We start from the raw sequence: 16117 nt of genomic DNA on the forward strand, positions 1-16117 counted from the left end.
AGTGTTTGGTTTACAATGTACATACTCTGTAGTGATACATTGTTTCCATAATTATTGTATGAAAAGTGGCTTAGTTCTAAGTCTAGTTTATGTGGGCAGCAGTTATTGCTGTGAATTCACTGGAATTTGGTAACAAAATCTGTTCTGTTCTCAAAGGCAGTATTTAATAGTTCTTTATCACATTCAATCTCTACCTTTGTCTCTTTTTAAGTTAAGAAAATTGTTTATTCTGAATTGTTTGCCTCTTTTGTTTTTCCTTTTCTTCTTATGGTTCTGGGATTAAACTCAGGCTTGGTCTCAGATGACTGCTCTGCCACTGAGTTCTACTTCTGGTCCCTTCTATCTCATCTGCATATATATATATATATATATATATATATATATATTTTTTTTTTTTTTTTTTTTTTTTTTTTTTAATTTATTTTTTTTTTGAGACAAGAGTTTCTCTGTGTAGCCCTGGCTGTCCTGGAACTCACTCTATATATCAAGCTGGCCTTTAACTCAAGATCTGGCTTCCTCTGCCTCTGAGTGCTGTGATTAAAGGTTTGTTCTGATTAAAGGTTTCCTCTGCCTCTGAGTGCTGTGATTAAAGCTTTTTTGTTTGGTTGGTTTGGTTTTGGTCTGGTTTGATTTGGTTTGTTTTTTTCATCTTGCTTTTTACATTTCCCTTGTCTAAGCCTTCTATTAAGTTATAACTTAGTAAAAGAAGATTCACAGTTATTTGGCTGTGGAGTAACTCAATTTTATATGCAAAGTTAGGATTATCCTTGTTATCAGTTTTCTCTTCTGAATAATTCATTGCCTGTTCACAGTGACTAGTAGCACCAGTTTTTACCAGTTCGGTTGTGTGTTTCTCTGTCTAGCACCATGCATGTTGCTCATTAGTGACTGATAGTTCTTTATCCTAGGGAACAGCATGTTGCCTTAATCACACTTTTCTCTCCTATGGTCTCTGCTTCTTGAACGTAACTTTCAATGCCCTTGTGGAAACACTGCCCCACCTTGTGTCTCCTGCTGACATCTGTGTTCTCACATTTATCATTGTGCCTCAAGACAAACCTGGAAGAGAGCGTAGGAAAATGTCTTGTTGCTGGGTGGTGGTGGCACACACTTTTACAACCAACATTTGTAGGACACAGGCAGATGATCTCAATGAGTTCAAGATCAGCCTGTTCTACAGAGTGAGTTCCTGGACTGCAGGACTGTTACACAGAGAAACCCTGTACTGAACACCCACCCCCACCCCCCACCCCCAAAAAAGGAAAAGAAAAATGTCTTGTTATTTTTGTCTTTCAAAAACTGATGTGGTCTGCTTCTTAACAGGTCTGCAAGGATTTTCTCCCAAAGCACTGAAAGATCCGAATTTCTTCACAAACACTGAGAAGTTAAAATCACAACTCCTGCAAATTCAGACAGAGCTGAATAATTCAAAGCAAGAATATGAAGAGTTCAAAGAGCTAACTCGGTAAATATACATGTGCTCATCACCTGTTTTCTTTCTTTCTTTCTTTCTTTCTTTCTTTCTTTCTTTCTTTTTCTTTCTATCTTTTTGGAGACAGGGTTTCTCTGTGACTTTGGAGGCTGTCCAAGAACTAGCTCTTGTAGACCAGGCTGGACTCAAACTCACAGAGATCCGCCTGTCTCTGTGTCCTGAGTGCTGGGATTAAAGATCAAAGGCGTGGGCCACCAATGCCTGGCTTCATACAGATGTTTTAAGTAGTACTCTCCTGTTGAGTGTCAGTTGAACTTGCAGAAGAAGTTCATCTCCTTCCCAAATTTAAATCATAGTTACAGACTAAATGGAGATTTTTTTAAAGAAATTAAGGATTTATTAATACTGTTATTTGGTGCTCATTCTATGAGAGGATAAGCTATATTGATCCTATAACTGAGGTGAATCCTAACCTAAAATACGGAGAAGTGTTCGTTTTGAAAGTGACTATATTGACTTGAACTTGAGCTCATTTCGAGCATAAACTGCAATGTACTTAAAAATGTTTGGCATTACTGATTACTTGAAGGAACTAAGTCTTCACAACATCTATTAGGAAAAAGCAGCTAGAACTGGAATCTGAGCTTCAGTCTTTCCAAAAAGCAAACCTCAATCTTGAAAAACTTTTGGAAGCAACAAAAGCCTGCAAGCGCCAAGAAGTTTCTCAGCTGAATAAAATACATGCTGAAACACTTAAGGTGGGTAATTGGTGTGTCTATTTAAACTGGGCCTGCTTCTTTTTAAAAAAGGTTCTTTTCAAACACAGATGATCAAGGAGGACGAATGAAACATTTGAGGTCAAATTCTACTGTCTGTAACTTTAGACTGTTTCCCTCCCTCCCTCCCTCCCTCCCTCCCTCCCTCCTCCTCCCTCCTCCTCCTCCTCCTTCCTTCCTTCCTTCCTCCTTTCCTTCCTTCCTTCCTTCATTTCTTCCATTGAGACAGGGTCCCATGATAGCTAAGGTTGTCCTCAAACTTACTCTGTAATCTAGGTTGGCCTTGAAATTTTTTTTTTTTTTTAGATTGATTTATTTATTATATATACAGTGTTCTTGTCTGCATGTGTCCTTGCAGGCCAGAAGAGGGCACCAGATCTCAATACAGATGGTTCTGAGCCATCATGTGGTTGCTGGGAATTGAACTCAGGACCTCTGGAAGAGGAGCCTGTGCTCTTAACCTCTGAGCCATCTCTCCAGCCCTATGCCATCTCTCCAGTCCCGGCTTTGAACTTTTGACTCTCCTGTCTCTACTGCTTGGATTACAGATATGTGCTACCATGCCCAGCTTTGCAGTTTGCTTTTTATAACACTCAGAGATGGGTCTTAGGCGCAGCCTAAGAGGAGGCAGAGGGAAGCATCACAAATCCTGGGATTATAGTCATGTATCACCATGCCTCGCTTCAAATTCCATTATTTAGATTTTATTACAACTATACATGCAACTATTGACTGATGGGCTTTTTTCCATTTGGCCATTTATCCAATGCTTCAAGAACACATCCTTCTTTTGATAAACTGAATAAAATTTTATTTTTTTCCTGTTCATAAAAAATAAATTAATGACTCTTTCCACAATCATTGCTCTGCAGATAATTACCACTCCAACCAAGGCTTATCAACTCAGTTCTAGACTGCTACCAAAGTCAAGCCCTGAACTGGGGAACTTTGGCTTCCTGCATACACAGAATTCTAGCAGTTTAGATAATGATATATTAAATGAGCCGGTGCCACCTGAGATGAGCGAACAGTCTTTGGAGGCTGTTTCTGAAGAGCTTCGGACTGTGCAGGTAATACTTTAATTTTAGAAAAAAAATAATTGAATGTTTATTTAAATAAAATTTACCTACTAGTTTAACTCCCTATATAGTTTTTTGTTTTGCTTTTCCAGACAGGGTTTCTTTGTGCAGCTGTCCTGGCTGTCCTGGCACTCATTCTGTAGACCAGGCTGGCCTCGAACTCACAGAGATCTTCTTGCCTCTACTTCCTGAGTGCTGGGGTTAACAGTCGTGCAGTACTATCACCCAACAACTCCCTATAATTTTTATGTTTACATATGTAAAGGTTTCTGTTTTATCTGTTTTTTTTTATTTTTAGTTCATTTTTTGAGCAAATTATTATATAGATCAAATTTTAGGGACGTTTTAATGTAATTTAAAATAATTTGAGATTTAATTATGTTGGGTTCCTACTAGTTTGTTAATTTAATTTTACCCCTTTGTCCAGTAAAACTGGAGTGGATACTCCATATCAGAAGCTTTTTCCTGTTCTAGGCCAGAGAGGCCTTTCTGATGAAATAACCCCATGCAGCACTATCCTGGCACTGGCTCTGTAGACCAGGCTGTCCTCGAACTCACAGAGATCCGCCTGCCTCTGCCTCTGCTTCTGCTTCTGCCTCCCGAGTGCTGGGATTAAAGGCATGCGCCACCAACGCCCAGCCTGAGGAAGTTTCTTAAAAGACTTTAGAACTGAGCCTGGAGAGATGGCTCAGTGGTTAAGAGCACTGATGGCTCTTCCAGAGGACCCAGGTTCAACTCACGGCAGCTCACAGCTCTCTGTTGTTTCATTTCTGGGTACCCTTTGCCTTCTCGTAGGCATACATGTAAGCAAAACACCAATGCACATAAAATCATTTTTTAAAAAAGAATTGTAAACAAGTTTCAGGAGGGCTCAGTGGTTTAGTCTAAAGTTTAAAAGTTCTCTTGAAAAATAAAAGTTCTCTAGAAGCCTCTCTTTCATACATACATTTTTTAACATATATGTATACATATGTATGTTAACCCACCAAGCCATGTCTGCAGTCTCCATATCCATGTCATTTTTTGTATGCTTATTTATTTATTCATTCATATTCTTTTGTTTCTTTTGGGTTTTTTTGAGGCATGGTTTCCCTGTGTAGATCAAGCTGGCCTTGAACTCAGAGATCTGCCTGCCTGTCTCCCCAGCACTGTGATTAAACGCATATCCCATCACACATTTTATATTAACCGTCTTTCTTTGTGTTTGAATTTATCTGTTTTGATCATTCACAAATGTAATTTTGAAACATAGACATCATCAAAATAGCCTTTTGAAGATTTCTGGCTCTAGCAGTCCTTTGTTATATTTGTTCCTATAAGGGTTTGCATTTATTTTGTGTCTTTAATCAAAAAGAAATAGGGCAGGAGGGTTCTGTCTTCAGTGAGGCTACTTTTCTAGAGGAGCTAGGTTCAAATCCCAGCACCCACCTAGTGGCTTGCCAGTTTCTATAATTCCAGTTGCAAATGATCTCGCACCCGCTCTGGCACCTGTGGGCACTGGGCATGTGATTGGTACCCACACATACATTCAGACAAAACACCCATACCTAAAGCTTTTTAAAAAATTAATAGATTAAAAATTATATTAAAGGCATTTTTGATGAATGAAATGTGTCTCATGCAGGAACAACTGAGCGCTCTTCAAGTCAAGCTGGATGAAGAGGTGCATAAAAACCTGAAACTTCAACAGAATTTTGACAAACTAGAGCACCATTCTGCACAAATGCAAGAGGTGAGGGTTGGAGCAAGGCCTCAGAAAATGTTGAAACATTGTCAGAAGTACTGAGAGATGAGGGTATTCCTTCCTGGGACCCCTTCCCACTCTTGAAGTTCTTTTTATTTTTCCTTAATAAATATATATTCATTCTGACCCCAGTTGCCCCCCAAAACTACATTGCCAGATGGAAATTCCCTAACCATGCACTAGTCAGCTTTTTGTGCTTCTCTTATAGTGAGACAAACATTCATTGTCTGAGTTTAGGACCACTTATTAAGGTATACAAGTGCACCGTTTGTCCACACTCATGTACTGATCTTGGATTGTGTCTTTTATCTTCATTATAGTTCCCCTTGTTTTGTCTTGTTGACATTAAATACAGAAACGAATGATTTGCATTGTTTTAGCATACTTTTCCAGTATGTTCACTCTTTCCCAAAGGTGTTTTCATCAGAAAGGAGTGATTGGACCAAGCAGCAGCAAGACTATCTTGCACAGGTGAATGACCTTGAGAAACAACTTGAGGATGCTCAGACTAAGAATGACTGTAAGTTTGCACAGTGAGGACTCTGTAGCTAAGTGTCTATTTTTGATCTGCTTTTGTTTTAATGAATTTTTTTTTTCTATTCTAAGGGGTTGCTTGTTTTGTTTGTTGTTAGATAATTGCTCTTGGATTCTCATGGTAAAGGTGTAATAAATAAAATATGTATTAAGACATAATTTTCTTCAAGATTACTCACAAATGAATGTTACAAATGTTTACTTAAAGTTTAAGAGCTGGGAGATGACTCAGTTGCCTCACGAGCTTGAGGGAGGACCTGAAATCATAATCTAGAACCCACATAAAAAGCTGGGTGTGGTATCACACACGAATCTGGTATCCCAGTGAGTTCAAGATGGAGCAGATCCCAGGTTACTGGATAGCTAATCTAGACCACTTAGTAAAGCTCTCTGCCAGTGAAAGACTGTCTCAAACAAAAAGTGAAAAGCACCAAGCAGTTACACCCACATTTATGCTCTGATCTGTACACACACATACATGGACAAGCATACATGTACAAACACATGCACACACAAAACGTGCAATGTGCTTTAAAAATGAAGTGTCAAGCCGGGCGGTGGTGGCACACGCCTTTAATCCCAGCACTCGGGAGGCAGAGGCAGGCGGATCTCTGTGAGTTCAACACCAGCCTGGTCTACAAGAGCTAGTTCCAGGACAGCCTCCAAAGCCACAGAGAAACCCTGTCTCGAAAAGCCCCCCCCCCCCAAAAAAAAAGTGTCATTTTTGAAAGCTGAGTTGTGTTAATATTGACAAAGTGAAGCATAAATTATTTATATACATTTCTAGGTGTTGGGTGTCATTCCCACTTTTTCTAGTTTATTTTTCCCTTCATCAAAGCATTTCCAGATAAGCCAGGAAATCCATCACTTAGTAGTTGAAATCAGGAGGTTCAGAAGTTCAAAGTCATCATTGGCAACACAGCAAGTTGGAGGTCAGCCTGGGGTGCACGAGTCCCTGTCTCCAAAATATTTTCGGTAGTCACTTAATCTAGTTTTTACTTGGAGTTTCCTTTTAAGACTAGAAGGGTTTAACCCATGTTTAAAACCTCTGGTATATTACGAAAGTGTTTTCAACAGCTAAGAGTACACCGCTTCAGATACGTTAAATATCATGCATTTTTCTTTATATTAATAGTTCTGTTGGGTGTTCTACAGAAAAAAATTCTTAAGATGTCAGTGACCTAAAACCAAGGAACAGATGTTAACTCTTCCTGTTTCAACAGAGATGTTGGAACATCTGGGTGTGGTAGGGCATGCCGGTAATTCCAGCACTCAGGAAGTTGAGGAGCTCAGGGCTGCCCTTGCTGTCTAGTAAGACTAAGGCCAGCCCGGGGCAAAAGAAATGGAGGCACAGCCGTGACCTAAGGAGAGGGAGAGAGGAGAAATCTTGGTGTTCAGTGCTCACTTGACATTTGTCCTTGTAGTGGTAAAGGTCCATTCATTTGCCCGCTTTACACATGATAGGGTCACATTCATTTGCCCGCTTTACACATGATAGGGTCACATTCATTTGCCTGCTTTACACATGATAGGGTCACATTCATTTGCCCACTTTACACATGATAGGGTCACATTCATTTGCCCACTTTACACATGATAGGGTCACATTCATTTGCCCACTTTACACATGATAGGGTCACATTCATTTGCCCGCTTTACACATGATAGGGTCACATTCATTTGCCCGCTTTACACATGATAGGGTCACATTCATTTGCCTGCTTTACACATGATAGGGTCACATTCATTTGCCCGCTTTACACATGATAGGGTCACATTCATTTGCCCACTTTACACATGATAGGGTCACATTCATTTGCCCGCTTTACACATGATAGGGTCACATTCATTTGCCCGCTTTACACATGATAGGGTCACATTCATTTGCCCACTTTACACATGATAGGGTCATATTCATTTGCCTGCTTTATGCAAAGGACCTGTTGAGACCTTGATTTCTTTGTTTTCCAGTTTTGAAATGTGAGGTCCATGACTTGCGTATTGTTCTTCATTCTGCTGACAAAGAGCTGTCTCTGACGAAACTGGAGTATAGCACCTTCAAAGAGAATCAAGAGAAGGAACTAAGCCAACTTTCTGAAAGACATGTGCAGGTTCAGGTTCAGCTGGACAACACCAGGTAGAGGTGTTCTGTGGTTCAAGGTGGCTGTCTGATTGTCCTCACAGACATTGCATAATCCAATAACATTGTAGTTTATTAATAATTTATCCCAAGCATGTATTTTCTGTTATCTAATTGGCTTCACTACAAACTGGCTTTGTGGTTTTTTTTTTGTTTGTTTTTTTTTTGTTTTGTTTTTTTTTCTTTTTTAAGTCTACTTTGTTATTTGTGTGTTTGTTGTTTTTCTGAGACAGGATCTCACTATGTAGCTTTGGCTGGCCTGGAACTCATTCTGCTTCCTGAGTGCTGGTATTAAAGGAGTGTGCTGCCACATCTGACCTAATCTCATTAAGTCTTTATCTCCTTTGTTTATTTGTGAGACTAGAGCTAGGTCAGAAGTGTAAAGAATCTACTGAGCTGTGTATTTAAATGCTACCTTACAGCAGTAATTATTCTTGTGCCTCTGGTTCTGCAGTGAGCCACCTACTGGCCTACTTATTCTCTGACACTGGTGGCGTTCATGCTTCTGAATGGTAGAGTACATCACTGCTGTTTGTTTGTAACTCATTTTTGTGGCGTGTCAGCATTCTTGCATGGTGAACACGTGTACAGGTTCCCTCTCTCCCTGCTTCTCATCTCTTAGCAGTGCCTCATTGTCCTTCGTGACCTGCTGCTTCTGCCTCCTTCAGCACAGCGTGTGGTTCTGCATCTGGTCAGTGGTGTATCATCCAGAACAACTGCTTGGCATAGTTGAGAGATGAGATTATTGGCTCTTTTTCTATTTTTTTTGGATGCTGCACATGATGCAGTGTGTTGGGGATAGGAACGAGGGCCTGTAGCTGAACAAGCAACAAGCAGTTCTTTGCTGAGGTGTCATACTTTCTCCTGGTAAGGAAGAAGCCATATTTTCTATCATAAAAACATCTTTCTAGAGTTGGACTTTGTTGTAAATGGCTGGGGTTGAATTGAGAAGACATGGGAATTAATGAATGGTTAGTATCTGGCTAGTAACACTCAAATGAGCCTCATCACCAATTGTCAGGTGGCTGAAAATAGCCAGTCAGTTACCCACATGAGCAAGGATGTGGAAGAGATGCTTTGGTGTAACACTCCTTTTTCCATCCACATCTTCTGGTTTAGTGGTCCTCACATTACTACCAAGGGCAGTCCACACAAGACCATGACAGCTCTCTGACATTTGTAAATGGTTTGTGTTAGAAAACCTTGAACTTCAGAAAATCTGACTCATAAAAACAAATGTTTGTATTTTCTGTTTCAATATATTTTGCTGGTAAAGGTTAGAAAATGAAAAGCTTCTTAAGAGCCAAGCCTGCATACAGGATTCCTACGATAACTTGCAAGAAGTAATGAAATTTGAAATTGACCAGCTTTCAAAACAGCTTCAGAGCTGCAAACAAGAAAATGAAACTTTGAAGTCTGATCTGCATGTAAGTGATGAACATTGTTGTAACTGGTGGATGTATCCTGGATCTGTGGTTCCTGTCCTGTGTCCTCTGAATCTTGTACCAACCACAGTGATTAATATTTGTTAACTGACAGATAGATGCTCATAACTGTGACTTCAAACCTAATATACAGCTGTCTTTTAGAATTTGATGGAGCTTTTTGATGCAGAAAAAGAACGCAACAACAAATTGTCATTACAATTTGAAGAAGATAAAGAAAATAGCTCTAAGTGAGTGCGGTTAATTCTTCCCATTGAATAGAATATTGTTCAGTACTAGATTCTTTATCTTGCTTTGGGCGACTTTAGGGTCTCACTGTCTTACCTAGGCTGACCGTAAACCTGAATTCCTCCTGCCTGGGTCTCCCATGTGCTAAATATATAGACATATACCCCTGTGCACAGCTTTCGGCTTTTGCTTTTCGTATTAGTACCCTATGGAGAACTACTGCAGTTGGGGATGTAGCCGGGACACTTGTACACATAGCTGATAGTGACAGAGTTAGGGCCATCTGTAAGGAAGTGACGGTGTGAATTACATGACAGATTAGCCTTTTGTTTTGTTGTTGGGGAGGGCTGTTTGGTTGCTGCTGTTGTTGTTGTTGTTGTTTTGGAGACAGGGTCTCCCTATGTGGTCCTGGATGACCTGGAACTCATGGAGATCCACCTGCCTGCCTCTGCTTCCTGAGTGCAGGGGTTAATATTCACACATCAGGCTTCTGACTATCCTTTTATTATTGGGGTGGGGGTGATTTTTACTTCTGTCTCTATCAATCTTTTTCCATTCTTTTTTTTTCACCAGACTCTCATTAAGTCTCTCTACCCTCTCTCCAAGTTCTTTTTCTTCCTATTTCAGTGAGTCTTTGTCAGTAGTCTCGGGATCACACTAGGGAGAGTAACTGTTACCATTGGCCCTGATACACAGTGAAGGAAGAGGAGCGGCCCCTACTTGGCATGTAGACAGGTCTATGCAGTAGTAGGTGCTAGAATCCATAGAGCAAAGCAGTGAGTGGAATGAGGTTTCCCTGTGCCATGGACTTCATATTCTGTCTCAGACAGATGGCAGTAAATACTGTGGTGTGTTATCAAATACCAAACACCAAAGAAAAGTAAAGAGTCATGGCACAAAAATAATTCCTTACTAAATAGTTGTTAACATGCATTCACCTTTCTGACCCCTGTAGGATTGTGCTCTCTAACCCAGGATTTGCCCAGTAGACTTAATTCATTTTGTGGCATTTAATTTCTTCTGAGTGTGCACACTCAGTTCATGTTTCCCTAATTCTTCTTTTCCAGAGAAATCTTAAAGGTTCTTGAGGCTGTGCGTCAGGAGAAACAGAAAGAGATGGCCAAATGTGAACAGCAGGTCAGCTTCTTGTTCTAAGTCTAGAATTTGAAATTTGTAACTTTTATTCCTGGGTCTAAAAAAAAAAAGTGTTTCAGATTTCAGTGTTAGAAATCACTAATTAAAAAAAAGACTAGAATTTTGACTAGGTTTGTTGTTGTTCAGGTTTAAACTTAGACTTCTACCCGAGGTATATCCCTAGACCTTGTTTGTTTGCTTCTGAGACAGGGTATCTCTGTGTAATCCTGGCTGGGTTGGAACTTGCAGTGTAGACCAAACTGGTCTCCAGCTCAGAGTGCTGGGATTAAAGGCATGTGCCATCACAGCTCGGCCACCTTTGGTTTTTTTGGAGGCAGGGTCACACGATGGCTACCCTGAAATTCTCTTTATAACCCCAGTTTGCCCTGAACCCAAGATCCTCCTGTTCCTCCCTGCCTTGCAAGTGCTACGAGTGTAGCATATAGCATGACATATAGCTATTCCTGTTAGCATTTGAATTTTCATTTATTATTCCCCGACACCCCGTGTGTGTGTGTGTGTGTGTGTGTGTGTGTGTGTGTGTGTGTGTGTGTGTGTACAACTACCTCCTGAGCTATCTCACCAGTCCTGATTCTATTATTTATAATTCTTTCTGACTCCCAGATGGCTATAATGATAGCTGCTGGTATTCACTTAGTAGAGACCACAAAACCACTCTAGGCCTTGTTAGTACAGAATCTGTAATGTGCAAAGCACTTATCAGCCTGTTTTGTTGTTGTTTTTCAGTATGTGTGGTTTAATTATTTTCTAAAACTATTTGTTTTTTCCCACAGATGGCAAAAGTACAGAAACTAGAAGAAAGCTTGCTTGCTACTGAAAATGTGATCAGTTCTCTAGAGAAGTCCAGAGATTCTGACAAGGTAGATAAAGTTTGAGTTTTTGCTTCTGAATTTTATCTCCTTATTTTTGTTGTTGTTGGTGGTGTCTGTTTAATTTTAGAGCCCTGGTTTCTCTATGTAGCCTGAGCTGGCTTTGAAATCACAATCTTTTCACCCTGTCTTCTCAGATACACATAGGTCATTCCTGTCCCCTCATGACTTACAAACTGCCAGGTCCATATACATTTAGGGTTTTTTTTGTTTTGTTTTTTTTGGTTTTGTTCTTTTTTTTTTTGTTGTTTTTGTTTTTTTGGTTTTTTTTTGAGACAAGGTCTCACTATGTAGTCCTGAAGTCCTGAATGGTTTGGAACTTACTATGTAGACCAGGCTGACCTCAAACTCACAGAACTCCATCTGTCTCTGCCTCCCTAGAGCATGGAGGTGAAAGGTGTCCGCCACCATGCCCAGTGTACCCTGCTCCTTTAGGTCACACCCTTGTCCTTTCAGCCAGAACACTGACATTACTCTGACCTTTTCCACTGACTGTAAGTTCAAGATACAGAGTCTCGAATCCTTATCATTGACTTTGCCAGAATAAGTGACTTGTTTGTCCAAATATAAAAAGCGAGCATAATGGTCGATACCTGCCATACCAGCTCTTAGCAGACGGAGACAAGACGGGCAGTAGTTAAGAGGCCAGCCTGGTCTACATAAAGATTTGGAAGCTAACCTGAGCTATGTAGTGAAACCCTATCTCAAAAAAAAAAGTTGTGGAAGGTAGAGCATTACATAATGTTTTACTAAGGTAAATTGACTTCCTTTGTTGTCATTGGGAAACAGAAATGGTTTATGTGTTAGCTACTTTTCTTATTGATGTGGCCAAACAACTCCCCCAAAAAATTTATACTAGGAAAGGTTTTTTCTGACTCATGAGGGGCAAGGCATGGCTTCATGTTGATAGGAGCTCTCTGTAGCTGCTCATGAATATCCCCTAATAGGGGACGAGAACTTAAATAGGAATTGGGCTGCCTATACCAATAGTACCCACTTCCTCCAACTAGGCCTCACCTCTGAAGTGGTCCACAAGCTCCCAGAACAGCATCACTAGCTGGGACTCAAGTGCTTAAATAAGACTGTGAGGAAAATTTCACATCCAGCCTGTACCAGTTCATCTTTTAAAATGATCTCCATAATGTCACGGGTTTTTAAAGATACTGTTTTTGTTGTTGTTGTTGTTTGTTGTTGTTGTTCATTTATTGATTTTTTTTTTTATTTAGGGAATACTTTATTAGTTTTTGTATGAAGATACTGTTTTTGTCCTGTCAGGAACTTGTCACTAATCTCATGAACCAAATCCAGGAGTTAAGAACATCAGCTGGTGAAAAAGCAGAAACCATAGATACCCTGAAACAAGAACTCCAGGACATAAATGTAAGTTCTGTCACAGGGTGCCAAGCTTGAGCATGGCACGGTTCACAAGCTCTCCAGGGGGCTGGTAACTGTCCCACCAGGTAAAAAGATTCTGTGGTAGAGTAAGCTTGATTGTTGAAGTTAACTGTCAGGGGACTTCTGAGACGTGCAGTGTGCACACTCTGGACAGCAACATTTCTGTCCAGGTCTTTGACTTGGAATAGAGTTCTCTTTACCTTTCAGGAACCACTGATGAGAAACAAACTGGGCGTTGCCGGTAACAGTTAAGGCTAAAGTGGGCTTCTTCTTTGCCTCAAGAAAAGAATTACATTTTAGTTAAATTTTCAGGTGTTCATCATATAGAATCGTGTCTCTGATCTGAGACTCAATACCATTTCCTGAGGTAGCTGTTTCTTAAGTTGAATGTTGATGCTTCCTCCTTTGCTCGAGTGAAGGTGAAGATTCTCATCTGCATCTGGTCTGCCCTGCTCCTTTGCTCCAACAGGGGGCAAAGCAAGCTCCATATTTACCTAACACCTTTAGAGCTGTCCTGTTTTTCTTTGTCATGTACACTAGTTCTTTTTTTTTTTTTTTTTTGAATTCTTGAAATAATTGTAACTTTAGGCAGAAAATCTAATTTTGTGTTTGAAAGCCCCATTATCCTAAAGATGTATGAAATATGCTTTTTATTTATTTTTATTTTTTTATTTAGAGAATACTTTATTAGTTTTGTACACTAGTTCTTATTCCTTCATTGACAAGGGCTGGAGAGACAGCTTAGTGACAAGACTAACTGTTGATCTTCCAGAGGGCCCGGCCGGCCCATCCCCCACACCGGGCATCTCACTGCCACCTGTCATTCCAGCTGCATGGGGTTTGATGCTCTCTGTGGGTACCTGCACACACTTGGCATGCAAGTGTACTTGCACACATACACATAAAAATAAAACCGAGGGCAGGGCTAGAGAGATGGCTCAGGGGTTAAGAGCACTGCCTGCTCTTCCAAAGGTCCTGAGTTCAATTACCAGCAACCACATGGTGACTCACAACCATTTGTAATGAGATCGGGTACCCTCTTCTGGCCTACAGGCATACATTCAGTCAGAATACTGTATACATAATAAGTAAATCTTAAAAACAAAACACCAAAACAACCAACAACAAATTGGTGTTGCTGAATTAACTTGTTAGCCTGGTCCTCACCTTGGAACTAAGATCACTTCTAAGTTCTTTGGTGTACAGATAAGCAGAAGTCCAGCAGAAAGCTCTTGTGCTGTCTTTATTTTCTACAGTGCAAATACAATGTTGCTATGGCTGACAAAGAAGAGAGCAGAGAGTTGATCAGGAAACAGGAAGTGGATATCCTGGAACTAAAAGAAACTCTCAGACTGAGAATCCTCTCAGAGGATATTGAGGTAGGTATTGTTAACATGACACTTTCCTTTGCCTGCCTTCCTTCCTTCCTTCCTTCCTTCCTTCCTTCCTGCCTGCCTGCCTGCCTGCCTGCCTTCCTTCCTTCCTTCCTTCCTCTTTGAGACAGGATCCTCTGTGTATACCCCTGGCTGTCCTGGAACATACTATGTTAACCAGGCTGATCTTGAACTCACAGACCTCCACCTGCCTCTGCTTCTTGAGAGCTGTACTAGGCATCTCTGTTTTCTTTTGTGCCTTATTACTCGTCAGTATGTTTATTTGTGTAGGGATGTTTTTAATGAATAACTAGGAGACTCTTTTTAAAAGGAGTAATTGATACTTAGGGGCTGACAAGATGACTCAGAGAGTTACTTCCCACTGAAGATGACCGTATGATTTTAATCCCCAGAGCCCACATGGTGGAAGGAAGGAGAGAACTGTTCTATTGTTAAAAAAAATCAACAGTAAAAATGGTTAAGTCCTATTCACAAAAGTAAAATAATGTATCAGAATCTTTTTTGTTGTTGTTTTTGTTTCTGTTTGGTTTTTTCGAGACAGGGTTTCTCTGTGGCTTTGGAGGCTGTCTTGGAACTAGTTCTTGTCTATGAGATCTTCAGTGGCTGGTGCCATGATGAATTGTTGTAGTCCTTCTCTGATTGCCTGGGCTGGAGACATTTTTAACAGCTACTTACCTTCTAGGACATAAAAACCCAGAGTCAGGCTGAGGATATGACTCTGGATAAAGTACTTGCGCAGCATGAGCATGAAGAACCATGTTCGGATCCTTAGCCAATGTAAAAGCTGGGCTTAGCAGCCTGAGTCTGTAACCACGGAGTATAGCGCAGTTAGCTAGGCAGACAGATCCAGGGTGCTTGTTGGCCAACTAGTCTAGCCAAAATGGTTTATTCCAGGTTCATTAAGAGATCTTGTCATACACAAAATAAGGTGGAGAATAATAAAGATGCCTGACCTGACCTCTGACATCTATGTACATCACATGGGCATGTATACACATACATATGTGTGCAAATATTATGCACACACAAGCCCATAAACCTCATTTAGTGGGACATTAATAAGTAAGTTCTACACCTGGAGTGTTCTGCATAAAAAGATCAGCTCTAAAACCCTGAGTGAGAAGAGACTACTGTCTAGCCTCACACAGGGGACTGAATCTACTGATGTCAAGCTTAGGCCTGTTTACGTGAGTATCAGCTGCTTGGGTTGTCTTGGAATGGTTTAGCACATAAGCCAAATGGGGAAAAAGTTTAAAGATTTTTATATACAACTTTCCAAACCTTAAAAAATTGTAGTAATGATTTGTAAAACAAATGACATAGTTAAGAAATATTTCCTGGGGCTGGAGAGATGGCTCAGAGGTTAAGAGCACTGACTGCTCTTCCAGAGGTCCTGAGTTCAATTCCCAGCAACCACATGGTGGCTCACAACCATCCGTTATGAGATCTGGTGCCCTCTTCTGGTGTGCAGATATACATGGAAGCAGAATGTTGTTTACATAACAAATAAATAAAATCTTAAAAGAAAGAAAGAAAGAAAGAAAGAAAGAAAGAAAGAAAGAAAGAAAGAAAGAAAGGAAGGAAGAAATATTTCCTTTGGGACATTCTTCCCTAACAGAGGGATATGCTGTGTGAAGATCTGGCCCATGCCACTGAGCAGCTGAACATGCTCACAGAAGCCTCCAAAAAGCACTCTGGGCTACTGCAATCTGCCCAGGAAGAGCTGACCAAGAAGGAGGCACTGATCCAGGAGCTTCAACACGAGGTGAGTGGCACCCTGAGCCATGTAAAGTAGGCAAATGGATTCAGAAGAGACTGCCACTTCACCATGGACTGTAGACTTGGCTTTCCTCGTGTGAGTCTTACTTAGCCATCTCGCCCTGCTCTGGGTCTTTGACACATGACAACAGTGTCTGCAATGGGGTT

The 16117-nt window shown here is 40.6% G+C and overlaps 1 protein-coding gene across 2 annotated transcripts in view; it reads left to right on the plus strand.

Annotated features, from left to right (window-relative positions):
* Kif15 (kinesin family member 15) overlaps positions 1 to 16117 on the plus strand; it is a 54766-nt gene that overhangs the window by 26754 nt on the left and 11895 nt on the right. For both annotated transcript variants that reach the window (XM_027415489.2, XM_027415490.2), the window contains exons 15-27: positions 1324 to 1465; positions 2049 to 2190; positions 3081 to 3278; positions 4912 to 5019; positions 5446 to 5551; positions 7537 to 7702; positions 8982 to 9132; positions 9295 to 9380; positions 10446 to 10515; positions 11307 to 11393; positions 12678 to 12782; positions 14054 to 14176; positions 15810 to 15956. In XM_027415489.2, coding sequence (XP_027271290.1) covers positions 1324 to 1465; positions 2049 to 2190; positions 3081 to 3278; positions 4912 to 5019; positions 5446 to 5551; positions 7537 to 7702; positions 8982 to 9132; positions 9295 to 9380; positions 10446 to 10515; positions 11307 to 11393; positions 12678 to 12782; positions 14054 to 14176; positions 15810 to 15956 — 1631 coding nt within the window. The remainder of the gene's footprint in view (positions 1 to 1323; positions 1466 to 2048; positions 2191 to 3080; positions 3279 to 4911; positions 5020 to 5445; positions 5552 to 7536; positions 7703 to 8981; positions 9133 to 9294; positions 9381 to 10445; positions 10516 to 11306; positions 11394 to 12677; positions 12783 to 14053; positions 14177 to 15809; positions 15957 to 16117) is intronic.

The sequence above is a fragment of the Cricetulus griseus genome, chromosome 4, assembly GCF_003668045.3.
Source record: "Cricetulus griseus strain 17A/GY chromosome 4, alternate assembly CriGri-PICRH-1.0, whole genome shotgun sequence".
Lineage (NCBI taxonomy): Eukaryota > Metazoa > Chordata > Mammalia > Rodentia > Cricetidae > Cricetulus > Cricetulus griseus.